The sequence below is a fragment of the Pecten maximus genome, chromosome 1 (genome assembly GCF_902652985.1).
Source record: "Pecten maximus chromosome 1, xPecMax1.1, whole genome shotgun sequence".
Classification (NCBI taxonomy): Eukaryota; Metazoa; Mollusca; class Bivalvia; order Pectinida; family Pectinidae; genus Pecten; species Pecten maximus.
The window spans coordinates 54,833,130-54,853,832 of NC_047015.1; the positions used below are offsets into that span (position 1 = coordinate 54,833,130).

The 20,703-nt window shown below is 40.6% G+C and overlaps 1 protein-coding gene across 1 annotated transcript in view; it reads right to left on the reverse strand.

Annotated features, from left to right (window-relative positions):
* The window catches only part of LOC117338294 (serine/threonine-protein kinase SMG1-like), a 96,291-nt gene that overhangs the window by 58,442 nt on the left and 17,146 nt on the right, over positions 1-20,703 (reverse strand). The window contains exons 25-38 of the mRNA XM_033899586.1: positions 14,576-14,730; positions 13,885-14,113; positions 13,003-13,142; positions 12,180-12,374; positions 11,686-11,845; positions 10,572-10,698; positions 7,737-8,324; positions 5,903-6,062; positions 5,117-5,177; positions 4,389-4,484; positions 2,297-2,485; positions 1,534-1,672; positions 898-1,068; positions 32-188 (exon numbers count right to left, since the gene is read on the reverse strand). Coding sequence (XP_033755477.1) covers positions 32-188; positions 898-1,068; positions 1,534-1,672; positions 2,297-2,485; positions 4,389-4,484; positions 5,117-5,177; positions 5,903-6,062; positions 7,737-8,324; positions 10,572-10,698; positions 11,686-11,845; positions 12,180-12,374; positions 13,003-13,142; positions 13,885-14,113; positions 14,576-14,730 — 2,567 coding nt within the window. The remainder of the gene's footprint in view (positions 1-31; positions 189-897; positions 1,069-1,533; positions 1,673-2,296; positions 2,486-4,388; positions 4,485-5,116; positions 5,178-5,902; positions 6,063-7,736; positions 8,325-10,571; positions 10,699-11,685; positions 11,846-12,179; positions 12,375-13,002; positions 13,143-13,884; positions 14,114-14,575; positions 14,731-20,703) is intronic.

Below are 20,703 nucleotides of genomic sequence, written 5' to 3' on the forward strand. Positions count from 1 at the left end.
CTAGTCTTAAATCATATCAAGAGTACACTACCTTGGGTTGTTGACGGCGAGGGTGTCGACAATGGAAGCTAGACAGTTCTGAAGCATGGTGGTGGAGGGATCCTCTTCCTCCCCCTCCTCCTCCTGGGACTGTTGTTCTTCCTCCCCGCCCTCCTCAAGCTGCTCCGCCAGGTAGTTGTTTAACAAGCCTGTCACACACACAGTTCAATAGAGCAATAGAAATTTTCAGAGAATGAATTCAACAGTTACATACATCTTGTCTATAGTAGATCATACTTATTAAGTGCTTTTAGCAAAAATGTTAACTTATGAAATAGCATTACATCTGGAAGACCTCGTACTCATGAATTACCTATTTTTTTAAACCTGTTATCATCCCAGACATACTTCTATCATTCAACTTTACAACAATTTTCATGATGAATCTATTCACTGGCTGACGAAGAACTACTGAACAGGTAGTCAAATTAGTCTTCACGCTTTGAAACTCTAGAATGACTAAATCCAAAAATACTTTATTCTTCATGGATGAGTCCGAAATCAGTCCAGTAAAAATTTTGTTGATTAAAACCAAAAAATTATTGAAGAGTTTACCAAATTTGGCTGCTATTACTTTGACTTTCTGAAAACAATTTTCTAAATAAAATCTCTAAACATGATGGGGATGCTGACAGAAAAAGTAGCATCCTACTCTAGCCTCTATTCCCTAGTCACAGCCAGGCAGCAACTGCACTTCCTTTAATTTAATGAATTATCAAGGTATTTAATAAAGAAAAATTGTGTGTTATTTTTGCAATATTTGCATAATTTATCCCTGCAAAGTAGAATATTACAAAAGAACAATGTTTTGTTTACTGGGGAAAAGTTCTTTAACACGGACAGAATCTATAAACTCACTGTTTCTGTTCTGTTCCTTCGTGAACTTGTCTGTAGAGGAGCTGCCCACAACTGCTGGATACACGATGAGGTGGGGCGCGTCCTGGGCCACACGACACAGTAGGTCAGAGATGCTCTGTCTTACGTATGACTCGGGGTGACTCAACCGTGAAAACAGCTGAGGAATGATACCTAGGTAGAGAAACAAGCAGAATTTTGTTTCTAACTACAGCAGAGATTTCAAAATACCATTCCAAGTTCAAAAGCAGTGCAAGCTTACTAACTAGTTGTGGTTTTCATCTTTCAATGAAGGAAAGCTAAATTAAATCTACTTTTGTTTTAAACTTAAAAGCATTTTTTTTCATTGAAGCTAATGAAGCGTTAAATTTTAGTAGTTGGTTCTCTCTTTCCTTTACCAGTATTTAAACTTTCTTGCAGCCATGAAATTCACAAAAATATATTCACAAAGATTTACATTACACCTACAGTTCATATACGATAATCACAATTTTATAAAGTACATTGTACTATCAAAAACATCTTACTTCAGAAATAACCTGAATTGAAAGCATTACGGAAAGACCCACAATGAACCGACATAATCATTAGCCATCTCAGAAAAAAGAAATAAAATGCAAGACGTGATCAAAATTAGACCTTTCCAAGGTGCTGTGGGAGTACTAGCAAGTCCACTTTCCAGCACATTCCTCAGTTCCCAAGCATGTTTCACCAGGAGCCGCAATAGTCGTAGTGTGGCTATCACATTCCCATCCTCATCACTTTGAATCTTCTCGGTCTGCAAGAAAATATGTCAAAGGCTTAAAAATCTAGTCAAGTGACGTTTAAAATATTCCCTAGACATATTTTCATGTCGGTAGGTGTCAAATTATGTTTCATTAATTTATGTGCATTCAACCTGTTCCCTTTTGTCTCTCTCTTGTGTGTAGGTTCTAAACCTAATTTATTTATCTCGCTAGCTAATGAGTAGATAAAAGCAAACTGGGGCGAGGCTCACATATACTAATATATTTTCATGTCGGTAAGTGTCAACATATGTTTCATAAAAGTACGTGCATTCAACCTGTTCCGTTTCGTCTCTCCTTTGAAAGTCATAACTAAATTTATCCTGCTATCAAGTGAGTAGATAAAAGCAAACTGGGGGGAAGCTCTCATATACTCCACCCATCTTAAAAGAAATAAAGTATGACCTTGACGACCTTTGACTGATGATCACCAAAATCTAATTAGTGTAGGATGTGATTTTGTGATGTAATGGTGTGAATATTATTAATAAATATTAATATCTGTCAAGGGTTCATGAGATATCATTCACACAAGCTTTGCATTCGTACAAACTCAAGCACAGATACCCATCCTTAAGTGAGGTGTATGATAAGGGGAGGTAACTCTTTAGTCGTACCAGTCCGTTGAGCTGTAGATAAGTAAAGTAGGCCTTGGCCGACAGCTGGTAGTAGTGGTAGACACGGTGGACAACTCCTCGCCACACGTTGAGCAGTGCCTCTATACACTCGTCCGACGCTATCTGTAGGGATAGACAGCACGACAACAGCTGCTTCCTCGTTGTCTCTGTCCCCTCATCACAAAGGTCCTGAAATAATCCAACAAATTCCATAGTTATTATTCAATTCACAATATTCATTTACCTACAATTGTAAAATAATTCTATCATTATTATAAAAGTATTCAATTCAGTAAACTTAGACAATTAGAAATGTGCTCTTCAGTAAATGATAATACATAGAAAACATGATGAAGGAAACATATTTTGTCTTCCAATATGTCATAAAAATATATTCTGGAGAAAAAATATCCCCCTAATATTTTAAAGTGTAGTGCTACACAACTTTTGTTTTTTGTTGAAGCCATTGAATAATATCTGAAAAATAAGCATATTCAAAAATATCACATATATTGCCTGCCTCACTTCCGATGTTTGTTTGTTTTTCTCAGGAAGCGAAACAGGCCGGTCTGTGCTGTCATCATTGTGTCCTAGGGCAAGACACTTTACCCTTATTACTCTGGATGTGGCGGGCCTCCCACATGTTGTTCAGTGAGGTAGTCATCAACTACTATAAGGAGACCTTATCTCCAAATAATCCTAGCTTTTCAAGAGGCAATAAACCTAGAATTCAGACTACCTATCAACTTTTCCCAGGATGAAAATTAAACTGAAAGAACTCATTTCTGAAAAATTCACAAACAAATGCTGCCTCTAATAATAACAAGTATGCTTGGTATTGCTAAAGCAATATATGTCCCCCACCGACCCCAACTAAAAATACTAACATTGACCTTGACCTTGACCAAAACACACTGAAACTCTAACTTAATCTGTAGTTATTCATACTGAAGTTACATACCAACTTTCCCCATGTTAATGTAGCTTGAAGCATGGCTGAGAAAAGTGCAGAAAACTGAGTGGACAGACAGATGACAGGGAGGTTTGTTTGTTTTTGTTTAACGTCCTATTAACAGCCAGTCATTTAAGGACGTGTCAGGTTTTGGAGGAGGAGGAGGAGGAAAGCCGGAGTACCCGGAGAAAAACCACCGGCCTACGGTCAGTACCTGGCAACTGTCCCACGTAGGTTTCGAACTCGCAACCCAGAGGTGGACGGCTAGTGTTAAAGTGTCGGGGAGGAAACATATAGTCCCCTCAGTTTCACTGGTAGAGGTAACAATAAGAATTTTATATACTGCTATATCACAGCAGTGTTACTGTCTCAAAGTTTTTCTCAAATAATTATCCATGGCCATTGGGCCCTTCGGAACCAGCCAATATCTACCTGGAATGCAGCCAGAGCTGCCATTTCACCACGAACAGCTTACGCACAACATTTCTTGCATTGCTCTACCACATACTCATTACGGCTGGGTCAACTGGAAAAGAACCGAGTAAAGTATCTTGTTCATGGATACATCACAAGGCTTGTGCCAGGACTCGAACTAGAGACCCTGCGTTCACATAGCCCTCCGTCCTACCAGGAGACCACCATTCCTCCATACTGTCTGGATAGAAGTATTAATGGCATTATGCCAGGACTCGAACTGGAGATCCTTCGTTCACATAGCCCTCCGTCCTACCAGGAGACCACCATTCCTCCATAAAACTATAAAGCTGCTGTATGTCTGGAAAGAAGTATTAATGGCATTATGCCAGGACTCGAACTAGAGACCCTGGGTTCACATAGCCATGCGTCCTACCAGGAGACCACCATTCCTCCTAAAACTATAAAGCTGCTGTATGTCTGGAAAGAAGTATTAATGGCATTATGCCAGGACTCGAACTAGAGACCCTGTGTTCACATAGGCCTGCATCCTACCAGGAGACCACCATTCCTTCATACAGTCTAGATAGAAGTATTAATGGCATCATACAAGGACTCGAACTAGAGATCCTGCGTTCACATAGCCCTCCGTCCTACCAGGAGACCACCATTCCTCCATACAGTCTGGATAGAAGTATTAATGGCATTATAGCTGTAAACTCCTACCTGATCTTGTTCCCCGATGTCCTCCTCATTGGATACTTGTGTGTGTATCTGACTGAGTACACCCAAAACCTTGGCTGTCTCCTCATTACTGGTTCCCTAAAATAGAAACAACTTTATGTCACGGTAGATTTATCTTAGAGAATATTTACATTTGATGTCGCAGTTTCCCATTATGTCAATGTTAATCTGTGCTGCATCTTTATGAGCCCATAGATGCAGTCTCATATGACATGATTGTTACACTGTTTTGATCAACATCACGGAAATGCTTTGCACTGTGCTATGGATGAATCAAACACAGCAAGGATTCTGATTCTGATGACATAATTTTGATGCTATGTTTATCTTCATCACAGCAAGGCTTTGTTCTGACTGTCAGATGGTTGCGAAACAGAAAATGAACTTGATTAAAGATGCTACTCTTGCGAATGAACATATTGGGAAATTGGTAGAAATTTAGCACATACTTATGAAAGTGAGACAGAGTTCAAACTATGTAAATGTAAATATAACAATTAAATGCTTGCTTAGCGTTTAATTGTTAAATATAATTCTTTCTACATTACAAATATCCCTTCATACAACAAAATTTCCATTTAAAGTCATTTTCCAATGATCTAATTAGGAGCATTTTCTTTCAGTGGGTTAAACGGTTAAACCATTTCAGCCTATGCTGTTCAAGGGCAGATTAAATTTCTACATGAATGAGCCAATAAGCATTATTTTACCTTTGGTAGCAGTGAAAGAACATCAGCTTTCTCATCAGTAAGAAGTTCCACAGAACCATGGCTGTAAAATAAACATTTGACATTATAAAACAGTGACATTAAATTTTGACTAAAATCCTGAGCTTTCCTCCCATATCGTGGTTTTTCATTTCCTCTATGAACTAGAAATGGATTTTATTTGTGTCATAATAATGATACACTTAAAAGTAAATCTATACATACAACAGAATCTTTGTAAAACATATATACCACTGTTTCTACTTTGATGGAAATGAAATCTGACCAAATTTCAACATTCTCCTCCATCCCCTTACCCCTATAACAAGTTACTTTCAAGTCAAGTCAAAAGAGATTTTTTTTCACATTTTAAAACTCCACAATAGAAATATTTGACATGTGGAAAACTCAACAGTTGTGCCTAAAAATTATTGCTGTGCTAGCACTAGCTATATAGCCATTAGCCATTTAGCCAATAGCTAATCTTAGGATGGATTGGCAAAAGACAAATGCTATTTTCACTAGATTTTTAGCCAATATGGCAAAGTACAATAAAGCAATTTATGTGTTTTGACTTTTGGCTAAAGTATATTCACAAAAATTAGTGTTTTGACTTTTTGCTAAAGTATATGCACAAAAATTAGCCAAACGACTACAAGAAATTGTATCCAATTGCGAGCACAGTATTGAAGAACTGACTTAAACACAAAATCTGACTAATGTGTGATTAAAGATGGTGAGAGCAAATCACACATGTCCCATGCCATTACAAAACTATATTTTATTTACCTGGCATTGTCAACAGCCTTCCTGCCCCACTTGTAACACCAGCTGGCCAGGGAGAACCAGGCCTTACTAAGTGTGGCCGACTCCATTGTTCCCAAGTGAAGGATACGACCCACCACACTGTCAATGTCAGACAAGATCGGATTGTCTCCAATCCTCAGTTCTGTAACAAAAAACAAATTATATCAATTAACATAAATCACTCTTACTGGCCCTGATGGAAGTGTGCAAGGGGTTTTACTGTGGTAGCAAACAGGAGTACCCAGGGAAAACACACATGGTTGGGCAGGTGATCCATACCACTTATGCTATTTTATTTTATGGTATATACATTATGCTACCCTTATACACTATACACCAATATTCATTGATACAGTCAAACTTCGATGTTTCGAAGTTCAAGGGACTAACAGAAAAACTTCGATACAGCGGGACTTCGAATTATTCATGGTTGACAATAGATCGATGTTTTCTTGATAATGACCATATCTGTTAACGTTACATGTCCTCAGTGTCTTCGTGTTGATCGTCGCCTGTCAGGCTCACATCGAAAAGTTTAGTTAATTTATACCTCAAACACAACAAAATAAAAATTCTTTTCATTAATTATACCTAAGCATTTTATTAATTAAACAAAATATGTATCGGTTACAAAACACTTATATCGCGTTTAACAGATAAAACAAAAGAAGTACAATGCACACTTACGTAAGTCGTTAGGCTCTTCTGCTAAAGACACGTGCGTTTACGTTATGTGCATATAAAATACGGAATGCCGATCGGTTGGAGAATGCATGATTGAATGACAAATAATCGATTTCCTTGGATATTTATGTATAAGTTTGAAACGTGACACTTTGAATATGAGTGAAGCCATCGCTAATTGTTTGTGTTTAAAATTGGTCCGGTTGTTTTACAGTTCCGTAAAATTTACTCACCGAACGCTGATTTCAATGGCGGCGGAGATTATCAGAGACGACTACCGAAATGTTTTACCGGAGTGATTAAATGTCATGGCTTCTAAATACACTTTTTATCTATCAATTTGGTCTGATTATTAATAAACCCCATGACCGGGAGTGACAACACACGCTATCGTTATCCCTATTGTCAGTCAGGGCATTTGGGGGAGAGGTGTGAAATCTTGCCGCAGGGGTCACCACAAACACCTGTCCAGTGGTCAGTACAGGTAAATTTTTTGTTCGAATCATGAGATGTCAATTACCTATAATATCATAGCTAACGGGCCATGAAAAAAGTTCGATACATCGAAAACTTCGATTTATAAAAATTCGAATCATACATAGTTTCGTTAGTAGTGTTATATAGTGAGAAAATTCGGGACCAAGCAAAAAGTTCGATACAGCGAGAAATTCGAATCAACGAAGTTCGAATCATCGAGGTTTGACTGTATTTTACCAGGGAAGTTTAGCATTTAAACAATTTTTTTGGCCAATTTGTGAACATAAGTTTAGTTACCAGAACAATGTTTTGGTCAGATGAGAAGACAACCAACATTCCTATTTGCTTTTTTTTCCAGGAATATTTTTGGAATATTTAATATCTAAGTTCAGATTTTGAATGTTTGTTTGTTTTCCGGTCTTTTTGCCCTGTGAATAGCAAGAGTTATAATGAGGTAGGATCTCTGTGTAGTAGCTGGTGGCTACTTCACTGAATCAGCTTCTATAAGAAACACAAACTGCCCTTGTTGAGGATCAATCAATGCAACCTGAATCTTCTTCTGAAGTTTAGCTAGTTTGATACTTGACCAATCAACATTTGGAGAATGAAGAATTCATCGACTGATTATATTAACCATGATATCAAACAAACTAACCTTGATCAGTGTCCTCCAAAACTAAGCCAAGTTTTTTTCTGGCACCACGTTCCTCCGTCTCCAGTAACAAGTTTAGGTTGTGGACCAGAGGAGACGCACTACTGTCCTTCACTTTGTCATCGGTAGCTCCGGACAGTCTCAGCTGGCTGGCTGCACTGACCAGCATCTTGTGGTCAATCTGTAACCACTTGACCAATGTAAGGAGTGACCGGGCTGACAGCTCGCTACAGTTAACTAAGCTGGTCTTGTCTTTTGTGTCCACCTGAATGTCACTACAAATATAACCGACCACACTACTACTCAACACACTGATGCTGTCTTTGTTTTGACCGATGCTGTGTAGAAGCTTTGCACCCTCCCGTTCAACCTTCAGGATATCCAACTGGCTTGATGCCCGATCTGGTGAGCGGAGTCCGGTCAGTGCAGGCAGAAGAGCCTCTGTACTGACCACTCGGCCATTCTCTGTGGAATCCTTCGTCATTGTACCTATCTGGCGAAGAAGTAGTTCCTCAGCTAGGTTAAAGTTGCTCTGCTTCCTTGCGAGAGAAGCTGTAGACAGTCTTAGCTGGAACAACTGGTTCTTTAGACCTGCAAAGATATTTTTATAATAGAAATGGAAAAAGGACCAGTATAAGAGACAGGATTTTCCTTAAAGGAACTTACCCAAAATCTCTGTCATAGACTGATAGAAAAACCCTGATTTCAGATATATGTAACCTTTACTGCCCAACATTCTGAGAAATTATGAAGACAAATTGATTTTATCAATTTTTTAGACATAATGTTTATAGACCTGTAGATGTTATGAAAGTCTTTGTCAAGGCTAATCTGAAAGCAACATAAAATCATCAGGTCTATACTTCTTTTATAAACAAACGACTCTGGTTCAGTGTTATTACTCACCGTTCTGGGAGTCCAGGCCGTACAGCTGTTGTGTGTTACTACTCACCGTTCTGGGAGTCCAGGCCGGACAGCTGTTGTGTGTTATTACTCACCGTTCTGGGAGTCCAGGCCGGACAGCTGTTGTGTGTTATTACTCACCGTTGTGGGAGTCCAGGCCGGACAGCTGTTGTGTGTTATTACTCACCGTTCTGGGAGTCCAGGCCGGACAGCTGTTGTGTGTTATTACTCACCGTTCTGGGAGTCCAGGTCGGACAGCTGTTGTGTGTTATTACTCACCGTTCTGGGAGTCCAGGCCGGACAGCTGTTGTGTGTTACTACTCACCGTTCTGGGAGTCCAGGTCGGACAGCTGTTGTGTGTTATTACTCACCGTTGTGGGAGTCCAGGCCGGACAGCTGTTGTGTGTTATTACTCACCGTTCTGGGAGTCCAGGCCGGACAGCTGTTGTGTGTTATTACTCACCGTTCTGGGAGTCCAGGCCGGACAGCTGTTGTGTGTTATTACTCACCGTTCTGGGAGTCCAGGTCGGACAGCTGTTGTGTGTTACTACTCACCGTTCTGAGAGTCCAGGCCGGACAGCTGTTGTGTGTTACTACTCACCGTTCTGGGAGTCCAGGCCGGACAGCTGTTGTGTGTTATTACTCACCGTTCTGGGAGTCCAGGCCGGACAGCTGTTGTGTGTTATTACTCACCGTTCTGAGAGTCCAGGCCGGACAGCTGTTGTGTGTTATTACTCACCGTTCTGGGAGTCCAGGCCGGACAGCTGTTGTGTGTTATTACTCACCGTTCTGGGAGTCCAGGCCGGACAGCTGTTGTGTGTTATTACTCACCGTTCTGGGAGTCCAGGCCGGACAGCTGTTGTGTGTTATTACTCATCGTTCTGGGAGTCCAGGCCGGACAGCTGTTGTGTGTTATTACTCACCGTTCTGGGAGTCCAGGCCGGACAGCTGTTGTGTGTTATTACTCACCGTTCTGGGAGTCCAGGCCGGACAGCTGTTGTGTGTTATTACTCACCGTTCTGGGAGTCCAGGCCGGACAGCTGTTGTGTGTTATTACTCACCGTTCTGGGAGTCCAGGCCGGACAGCTGTTGTGTGTTATTACTCACCGTTCTGGGAGTCCAGGTCGGACAGCTGTTGTGTGTTATTACTCACCGTTGTGGGATTCCAGGCCGGACAGCTGTTGTGTGTTATTACTCACCGTTGTGGGAGTCCAGGCCGGACAGCTGTTGTGTGTTATTACTCACCGTTCTGGGAGTCCAGGCCGGACAGCTGTTGTGTGTTATTACTCACCGTTCTGGGAGTCCAGGCCGGACAGCTGTTGTGTGTTATTACTCACCGTTGTGGGAGTCCAGGCCGGACAGCTGTTGTGTGTTATTACTCACCGTTGTGGGAGTCCAGGCCGGACAGCTGTTGTGTGTTATTACTCACCGTTCTGGGAGTCCAGGCCGGACAGCTGTTGTGTGTTATTACTCACCGTTCTGGGAGTCCAGGCCGGACAGCTGTTGTGTGTTATTACTCACCGTTCTGGGAGTCCAGGCCGGACAGCTGTTGTGTGTTATTACTCACCGTTCTGGGAGTCCAGGTCGGACAGCTGTTGTGTGTTATTACTCACCGTTCTGGGAGTCCAGGCCGGACAGCTGTTGTGTGTTATTACTCACCGTTCTGGGAGTCCAGGCCGGACAGCTGTTGTGTGTTATTACTCACCGTTCTGGGAGTCCAGGCCGGGCAGCTGTTGTGTGTTATTACTCACCGTTCTGGGAGTCCAGGCCGGACAGCTGTTGTGTGTTATTACTCACCGTTCTGGGAGTCCAGGCCGGACAGCTGTTGTGTGTTATTACTCACCGTTCTGGGAGTCCAGGCCGGACAGCTGTTGTGTGTTATTACTCACCGTTCTGGGAGTCCAGGCCGGACAGCTGTTGTGTGTTATTACTCACCGTTCTGGGAGTCCAGGCCGGACAGCTGTTGTTGCAACAGTAACAGCCTCTGTGTCTGTAGAAAAGTACTGACATCGTGTTCTCCCTCCTCTAACTTCAAACTCTCATTCAGGGGCAACAGTACGGTCTGAAACAAAAGATTCTCAAGGGTTCACTCCAGGAATCAGAGCGTCAGTCTGTTTTCATTTTTTTAATCTGAAGTTGATGAATCATTAACAGCATTCTGAAGACTTTCTATAATTTCCAAGCGCTATTTAACATTTATACTATTTATATAATTTTTATGGAGCTGTTATTTTACATTTTCTTTTGTTGGTGTTAATTAGATATATTTCTTTACCTCCAGTGTCATTTGTAGATGTTAATTAGATATATTTCTATACCTTGGGTGTCATTTGTAGATGTTAATTAGATATATTTCTCTACCTTGGGTGTCATTTGTCGGTGTTAATCAGATATATTTCTTTATCATGGGTGCATTTTTATTCATTTTTGCAACAAGCGGTGTATATGTTGGTGAGAAAGCATGTAAATTTACTGTTACAAGAATTTCAAATTTAGTGGACCTTTCAGTTAGCATTTTACCAGGGTCATATCTAGATAACTAACTAAACCAATAAAGTTGCTGAAAACATCATCGGTTATCACATGTTAAAACCAAATATTACTAAAATTGGGACCACAAAACAGCGATAACCTCATGTCGTTAATTTAAAGTTTGACTGTCGTCTTCATTTCCACAGGAAACAGGCAGTGAGAATTGTGGGTAGTGATGTGATGAATATTAAGAAACTAGAAAATATCTGTAAGACATAAATGCCCCTGCTGCCACTTGAACCCAGAAACACAGTTAAGTGAGGATCGCATCAGCAGTTCCTGAGATTAGCTAGTTACATTGCATCGGGACGGGATGGGACGGAAGGGGACGGGACAGGACGGGACGGGACGGGAGGGGACGGGATGGGACAGACAAGGGTAACACTATATGCCTCCCATTTCATTGCGGGGGCATCAAAATATTGATATTTGATATCTAAGTGAGCTATCAATGGAAGGCAATTAAATTTGCGAGGCTGTCATTTCAACCTACGATATTAATATCAGAAGTGCTTACCTTGTTTTTCTTTTCCTCGAGCTGTTGACGGAGCGTGACGATTGTTGACAGTTCTGTGAGTGTTTGCTGGGACATGAGGAGCGGCCACTCCATTGACTGAATCCTCAGCATGTTTTCGGCAAGCTTCTCTCCGCGGGTGAGACAGCGCACCATATCAGTCCTGTAAAAACACCAGTATACCATTAAAGATTAAAGTTTATTTTTCATATTGATCAAATAATTTGCATTATTACCAAAGTTTGGTACAAAGATAATATATTTCATCATGGTAATTTCATTCATTCCAAAAAAAGAGCGAAAAACAGGATGATTAAAAAATAACAACCTTCACAGAATATCTTACTTTTGCCATCTGATCCGAAGTAAAAACTACACCTGAATCTGTCCTGAGAACACAGTGAAAAAGGCTGTGTTTACAAAATTGACTTTTCATTTTAATTTGATTCATACACATGACTTTTAAAGCTGAAAGGTTAGGTATCTATTAGGCTTACTTGACACTGGACTGTTCCATCATGAGCGAGGCCACCTGGATAAAGTTGCGGTGGACTTGGTCCAGTTTCTGGGTCTGACTCCACAATTGTGGAGTATAGGCCTTGTCCGCCTTACTGATGTCAGAAACTCCCGGAACAAGCTCCAAGTTCTCTCTCACACCTACATAGTCCTCGTGTTCAAATGACGATAGCGCCCTGAAACACAGCCATTAATTATTGATTCAAAAACACTATTTGTTCCATTTAACAGCTAGATGAACTATGTGAAAGTTATTGGTCTGTATCACAAGATTTGAGTAACCATAGCCACTTTTTGATTTTTAACTTATCGTGAGTGTATATACTCTCGTCAAATTTAATGGTCATATTAAATATTCAATAATATCAATGCTTTTAGTTATATAATATCAACATTTTACTTTTGAGAAGAAACGGATATCAACAATTTTACCGGTGTGATATTTTCTTATCTCACCCTAAGGGTTGAGACAAGCTACACATGCTGTTTGAACGTTCTCAACCCCTGCTTCACATCAATAATATCACAACGACAATACAATCATGTCACATCGACAATTCAATCATGTCATGTCAGCATTTCCTTGCATTGATGTAACATCCATATTAGATACATAAGAAGGTAAACAGGGTCAGAAAAAATAATCATTCACCCCCATGGAAGTGAGACAAGGGAATCTCAAGCCTCGGGATAAGATACTTAAGAATCTTCCCCTCGGGTTGAGATTCCCCTGTCTCACCGACAAGTGGTGAAAGATTTTATTATTTACACCACACAAACATGTTGTATATAAATGATGCTTACTTGATGTAGTTCATGTCAACAGTGGTTTTGAAAGCCGCCTGTACATCACTCAGATTTGGGTCTTGACGATACTCCACGACCCGTTCCTGCCACTCAAGTACAGACTCCCAGTCACCGAGTCGCTGGTAACAGTCGACAACCTGTTAAAACAGACAACAAATCTTATCATTATCATGTTATCAATCTTATCATGGTAACATCTTCCACTTCATTGTGTTGGGTCTACACTTTTCAAAATGCCGAACAGACATCTTTTAAAGACAACTTTTTCCACCTTACTATAGAACATCCATATAATTTGAAATGAGCGAAGTACTGATAGCTGAACCTGTTCGTAAGGTTCAATAATTTTTATTCTTAAGAACTTCACAATTCCATTTAAGAAATTAAATCTATTCCATGTATGACAACATCTTATGCTTACAAGCTGAAAGTGAAAATTTCCACAAATATCAAACATCCATGTAAATTTCAAAAATAAAGAGAAAATGAAAATTTCATGAAACGTAACTGCTAAAGAGGATAACGTTTTAATGGATAGTTATATGTTATTAACAATTAAATGTAATAAGAATTTTTATTGAACAAATGGATTGCATGCATTTTTCTCCAAAAAAATTTTACAGTGTTAATGCTAAGAAGATAAACTGCTGGGGCCTTTTCATTTACGCAGACAAATTTATTTATCTATTTAGGTATTTTGAGATGTTAAAATTTTATACAGACAAAATAGGCGCGTGTTAACAAATACCTTAAAAAGCTCGATAGAAAACAGAAGTAAGATCACTTAGGGTCATCTATACTTCATAAAGAACACCTCTGCACTGACCGCTCGAACTGTTTTGAACAAATACAGCCCAGTCATGAGTGAGTGAAGTGTACCTGATTGACGGCCATGTTTAGTTTGTTAATGTGTATGGAGGAGTCGTGCTGCTGCTGCGTCTGCTGCATCTGTGCCGTCTGCTTGCTGAGGATACCTGTGATTCTCTTAGGCATCACCAGCTCACCAGAGGCCCGACCGCCCTCACTGTCCGCCCTCAAGTCCTCGGAGCCGTCGGATGACAACATGACCTTCAGGACAGACTTGTACTCAACTGCTGCATTTTCATACCTAAAGATCAAGATGTTGCAGACAGTAACATTTTACTGAAAATTTAATTCCCTTTTTTTCAATCAGGAATCAATGTTCGCTGTCTGGTATTTCTTATTCCATTCACATAAAATTGATGTGTTTTCAAATATATGTATGATTAGATCGCTATTATGTTATTTCCCCAATTTTTTTTTAAAAAATAACAAAAAATAAACACTTGTATTTATATGAACAGAGAAAATTATGCTCTATTATAAAAAAAAAAATCTTTTTACACCCAAATTTTTGTAAAACCACAAAAATAAAAGTTCATCAAAATCTAATTTACCTTGAAATTTTTTAATCAACCGTAAAATATTCTACTTGCATGTCTAATCAACTAATCAATTTCCCGTGAAAAAATTGTGATATACCTCCATATTACAAAACTCTCAGAAAGGAGATACATTTAACAGTCAAAGAAAGTGATCCAAATCTTACCTTCCTGAAGCCTTCTCCACCGCAGCCTTGATCAGGGACAGCTTCTTACCAGTGATGTCTTTACACCAGGTGTAGAGCCCCATCACCGCATCAGCCTGCTTCAGGTCACAAAGGGCCTGTACCAGGTACACAAGTGTCTGCTCAAACTCGGGAGTCTACAACAGGACAGACACAAAAGGTAAACAAACCTTCCTTAATGAAACAGAATACAAGGGCAAATTAAAAGAATATTCTCTAAATTTATGATATTGATAAGCTCGTATTAGGACGTTTTTGACACACCCATACTTTTGTGATCGTAGACTACGCCTGCCATTGTCGGCAATATAGATACTGAGTATATGATATTGTATATTCGGTCATCTTGCACAACAATATTAATAGCAATTTTGAGTTTTATATCCCTTTATATCACAACAACACTGCCGTCTCAAAGTGGTTCATAATTTATTATCCATAGTTATTGGGCCTTTAGCAACCAGCCAATGTCTGAACTCCCTGGGAAGCTTACAGCTGGAGCTGCCACATTGGTACGGCTTACAAACAACATTTCTTGAACTGTCCTACTATATATTCATTTACATCTGAGTTGACTGGATCACAATGGATACAACACAGCATCTAGTGACCCTTCGGACAAATAGCCCTGCATCATACCATTAGGCCACTGTGCCTTCATATGGCAGAGGCAAACAAGAAACCCATGGGGCCTGTATCGCTCACCTGGTTGAATTAGACCAAATGTCAAAATAATGTTCATATTCAATTTGTTTTATTTGTAAATCTCAAACAATGCTCTATATGGTTATAGTGTGGGAATCCAAACTGCTTTAAAGATCAATGAAGTCCAGACTATCTAAGGTCTGAAAGTCCTCAAGAATTGTTTTTAGAACATGCATTCATCACTTTATTACTAGTAGCAATTTAAAGGAATTACCTCTATTTCCCCTATTGGGCCCCGCCCCTTTGGCCCCTTTGGGGTCAGAGTCACCATTTATGCAAAATCTGTTCCCCTTCCTCCAAGGATGTTTCTGACCAATTTGGGTTCAAATCCATTCATAACTATATGACTAGTGGCGATTTAAAGGAATTACCTCTATTTCCCATACTGGGCCCCACCCCTTTGGCCCCTTTGGGGTCAGAGTCACCATTTAAGCAAAATCTGTTCCCCTTCCTCCAAGGATGTTTCTGACCAAACTGGGTTCAAATCCATTGATAACTTAATAACTAGCAGCGATTTAAAGGAATTACCTCTATTTCCTGTATTGGGCCCTGCCCCTTTGGCCCCTCGGCGGTCAGAGTCACCATTTATGCAAAATCTGTTCCCCTTCTGCCAAGGATGTTTCTGACCAAATTGGGTTCAAATCCATTCATAACTTTATGACTAGTAGCGATTTAAAGGAATTACCTCTATTTCCCCTATAGGGCCCCGCCCCTTTGACTCCTTTGGGGTCAGAGTCACCATTTATGCAAAATCTGTTCCCCTTCCCCCAAGGATGTTTCTGACCAAATTGGGTTCAAATCCATTCATAACTTAATAACTAGTAGCGATTTAAAGGAATTACCTCCATTTCCCATATTGGGCCCCGCCCCTTTGGCCCCTCGGGGTCAGAGCCACCATTTATGCAAAATCTATTCCCCTTCCCCAAAGGATGTTTCAGACCAAATTGGGTTCAAATCCATTCATAACTTTATGACAAGTAGCGATTTAAAGGAATTACCTCTATTTCCCCTATTGGGCCCCGCCCCTTTGCCCCTCGAGGGTCAGAGTCACCATTTATGCAAAATCTGTTCCCCTTCCCCCAAGGACATTTCTGACTAGATTTGGTTCAAATCCATTCATAACTTTATGACTAGTAGCGATTTAAAGGAATTACCTCTTTTTCCCCTATTGGGCCCCGCCCCTTTGGCCCCTCGGCGGTCATAGTCACCATTTATGCAAAATCTGTTCCCCTTCCCTACAAGGATGTTTCAGACCAAATTGGGTTCAAATCCATTCATAACTTTATGACTAGTAGCGATTTAAAGGAATTACCTCTATTTCCCCTATTGGGCCCCGCCCCTTTGGCCCCTCAGGGGTCAGAGTCACCATTTATGCAAAATCTGTTCCCTTTCTGCCAAGGATGTTTCTGGCCAAATTTGGTCAAAATCCAATAAGAACTTTTTGACCAGTAGCGATTTGAAGCAAATGTTGACAGACGGCCGGACGACGGACGCTGCGCCATGACATAAGCTCACCGGACCAGGTGAGCTAACAAGAGGCCCAGGGGCCTTAACGGTCATCTGACTCTAAATTAAAACCCTTATATTATTGTAGTATGCATTCTCTGTAGCAAGTATATAGTGGCACTGTTGGCCATGGTGGCCATCTTGGATTTCTGAACAACCCAATAAATAACAACACTTGGTAAAGACCATCTCAGGATCATTTCTGGTAAGTTAGAGCTGAATCCCACCGGTGGAATTTGAGAAAAAGTTTGAAATAGGTGTTGTTCAGGAAAACCATGATTGCGCAATCATGTTACAAAATGGCCGCCATTGCTGCCATGTCAAAGTTTTTACGAGGCCAAAAAAATAACAACACTTTGTTGGCCCTGCTCCTTAACATCTTCACCAATTTCCAGCTCAATGGCACCAGTGGAACTGGAGAAGAAGTATAAAATGTGTTTTTCAAGATGGCTGTCATGGCAGCCATCTTGGATTTCTGGCCGACCCGATAAATAGCTACACTTGGTAAAGACCATCTCAGGATCATTTCTGGTAAGTTAGAGCTGAATTCCACCAGTGGAATTTGAGAAGAAGTTTGAAATAGGTGTTGTTCAGGAAAACCATGATTGCGCAATCATGTTACAAAATGGCCGCCATATTGCTGCCATGTCAAATTTTTTACGAGGCCAAAAAAATAACACTATGTTGGCTTGCCTTCCTTGAACCAATGAACCTGGGGAAGAAGTTTAAAATGTGTTTTTCAAGATGGTGGTTATGGTGGCCATCTTGGATTTCGGACCGACCCGAAAAATAATGAAAAATAACAACACTTGGTCGGGATCATATCAGGATCATCTCAGGCAAGTTTCAGCTCAATAGCACTGATGGAACTTGAGAAGAAGTTTAAAATGTGTTTTTCAAGATGGCGGCTATGGCGGCCATCTTGGATTTCGGACCGACCTGAAAAATAACAACACTTGCTCGAGATCATATCAGGATCATTTCAGGCAGGTTTCAGCTCAATAGCACTGGTAGAACTTGAGAAGAAGTTTAAAATGTGTTTTTCAAGATGGCGGCCTCAGCGGCCATCTTGGATTTCGGACCGACCCAAAAAATAACAACACTTGGTTGGGATCATATAAGGATCATCTCAGGCAAGTTTCAGCTCAAAAGCACTGGTGGAAGTTGAGAAGAAGTTTCAAATGTGTTTTTCAAGATGGCGGCTATGGCGGCCATCTTGGATTTCGGACTGATCTAAAAAATAACAACACTTGGTCGGGATCATATCAGGATCATTTCAGGCAAGTTTCAGCTCAATAGCAGTCGTGAAACTTGAGAAGAAGCTTTAAATGTGTTTTTCAAGATGGCGGCTATGGCGGCCATCTTGGATTTCGGACTGATCTAAAAAATAACAACACTTGGTCGGGATCATATCAGGATCATTTCAGGCAAGTTTCAGCTCAATAACACTGGTGGAAGTTGAGAAGAAGTTTAAAATGTGTTTTTCAAGATGGCGGCTATGGCGGCCATCTTGGATTTCGGACTGATCTAAAAAATAACAACACTTGGTCGGGATCATATCAGGATCATTTCAGGCAAGTTTCAGCTCAATAGCACTGGTGAAACTTGAGAAGAAGCTTTAAATGTGTTTTTCAAGATGGCGGCTATGGCGGCCATCTTGGATTTCGGACCGACCCAAAAAATAACAACACTTGGTCGGGATCATATCAGGATCATTTTAGGCAAGTTTCAGCTCAATAACACTGGTGGAAGTTGAGAAGAAGTTTAAAATGTGTTTTTCAAGATGGCCGCTATGGCGGCCATCTTGGATTTCGGACTGATCTAAAAAATAACAACACTTTGTCGGGATCATATCAGGATCATTTCAGGCAAGTTTCAGCTCAATAGCACTGATGGAACTTGAGAAGAAGTTTAAAATGTGTTTTTCAAGATGGCGGCTATGGCGGCCATCTTGGATTTCGGACCGACCTGAAAAATAACAACACTTGCTCGAGATCATATCAGGATCATTTCAGGCAGGTTTCAGCTCAATAGCACTGGTAGAACTTGAGAAGAAGTTTAAAATGTGTTTTTCAAGATGGCGGCCTCAGCGGCCATCTTGGATTTCGGACCGACCCAAAAAATAACAACACTTGGTTGGGATCATATAAGGATCATCTCAGGCAAGTTTCAGCTCAAAAGCACTGGTGGAAGTTGAGAAGAAGTTTCAAATGTGTTTTTCAAGATGGCGGCTATGGCGGCCATATTGGATTTCGGACTGATCTAAAAAATAACAACACTTGGTCGGGATCATATCAGGATCATTTCAGGCAAGTTTCAGCTCAATAGCAGTGGTGAAACTTGAGAAGAAGCTTTAAATGTGTTTTTCAAGATGGCGGCTATGGCGGCCATCTTGGATTTCGGACCAACCCGAAAAATAACAACACTTGGTCGGGATCATATCAGGATCATTTCAGGCAAGTTTCAGCTCAATAACACTGGTGGAAGTTGAGAAGAAGTTTAAAATGTGTTTTTCAAGATGGCGGCTATGGCGGCCATCTTGGATTTCGGACTGATCTAAAAAATAACAACACTTGGTCGGGATCATATCAGGATCATTTCAGGCAAGTTTCAGCTCAATAGCACTGGTGAAACTTGAGAAGAAGCTTTAAATGTGTTTTTCAAGATGGCGGCTATGGCAGCCATCTTGGATTTCGGACCGACCCAAAAAATAACAACACTTGGTCGGGATCATATCAGGATCATTTCAGGCAAGTTTCAGCTCAATAACACTGGTGGAAGTTGAGAAGAAGTTTAAAATGTGTTTTTCAAGATGGCGGCTATGGCGGCCATCTTGGATTTCGGACTGATCTAAAAAATAACAACACTTGGTCGGGATCATATCAGGATCATTTCAGGCAAGTTTCAGCTCAATAACACTGGTGGAAGTTGAGAAGAAGTTTAAAATGTGTTTTTCAAGATGGCGGCTATGGCGGCCATCTTGGATTTCGGACTGATCTAAAAAATAACAACACTTGGTCGGGATCATATCAGGATCATTTCAGGCAAGTTTCAGCTCAATAGCACTGGTGAAACTTGAGAAGAAGCTTTAAATGTGTTTTTCAAGATGGCGGCTATGGCGGCCATCTTGGATTTCGGACCGACCCAAAAAATAACAACACTTGGTCGGGATCATATCAGGATCATTTTAGGCAAGTTTCAGCTCAATAACACTGGTGGAAGTTGAGAAGAAGTTTAAAATGTGTTTTTCAAGATGGCGGCTATGACGGCCATCTTGGATTTCGGACTGATCTAAAAAATAACAACACTTGGTCGGGATCATATCAGGATCATTTCAGGCAAGTTTCAGCTCAATAGCACTGGTGAAACTTGAGAAGAAGTTTTAAATGTGTTTTTCAAGATGGCGGCTATGGCGGCCATCTTGGATTTCAGACCGACCCGAAAAATAACAACACTTTGTCGGGATCATCTCAGGATTATTTCTGGCAAGTTTCAGCCCAACAGCAGTGGTGGAACTTGAGAAGAAGTTTAAAATGTGTTTTCAAAATGGCGGCTATGGCAGCCATCTTGGATTTCGGACCAACCCGAAAAATAACAACACTTGGTCAGGACCATCTCAGGATCATTTCTGGCAAGTTTCATGTGAATCCCACTGGTGGAACTTGAGAAGAAGATTGAAATGTGAAAAGTTTACGGACGGCGCACGGCGCACGGCGGACGACGACGGACGAAGCACGATGGCTATAGGTCATCCTGACCCTTCGGGTCAGATGACCTAAAAATAGATACCAACCCATAGTATCAGATTCCTTAATATCCAGCTTGAGGTTGAGGACAATTTATTTATCTTGGGCCTGTTTGTTTAAATGTGGACAAACCAATTGTTCTATTCACAAATG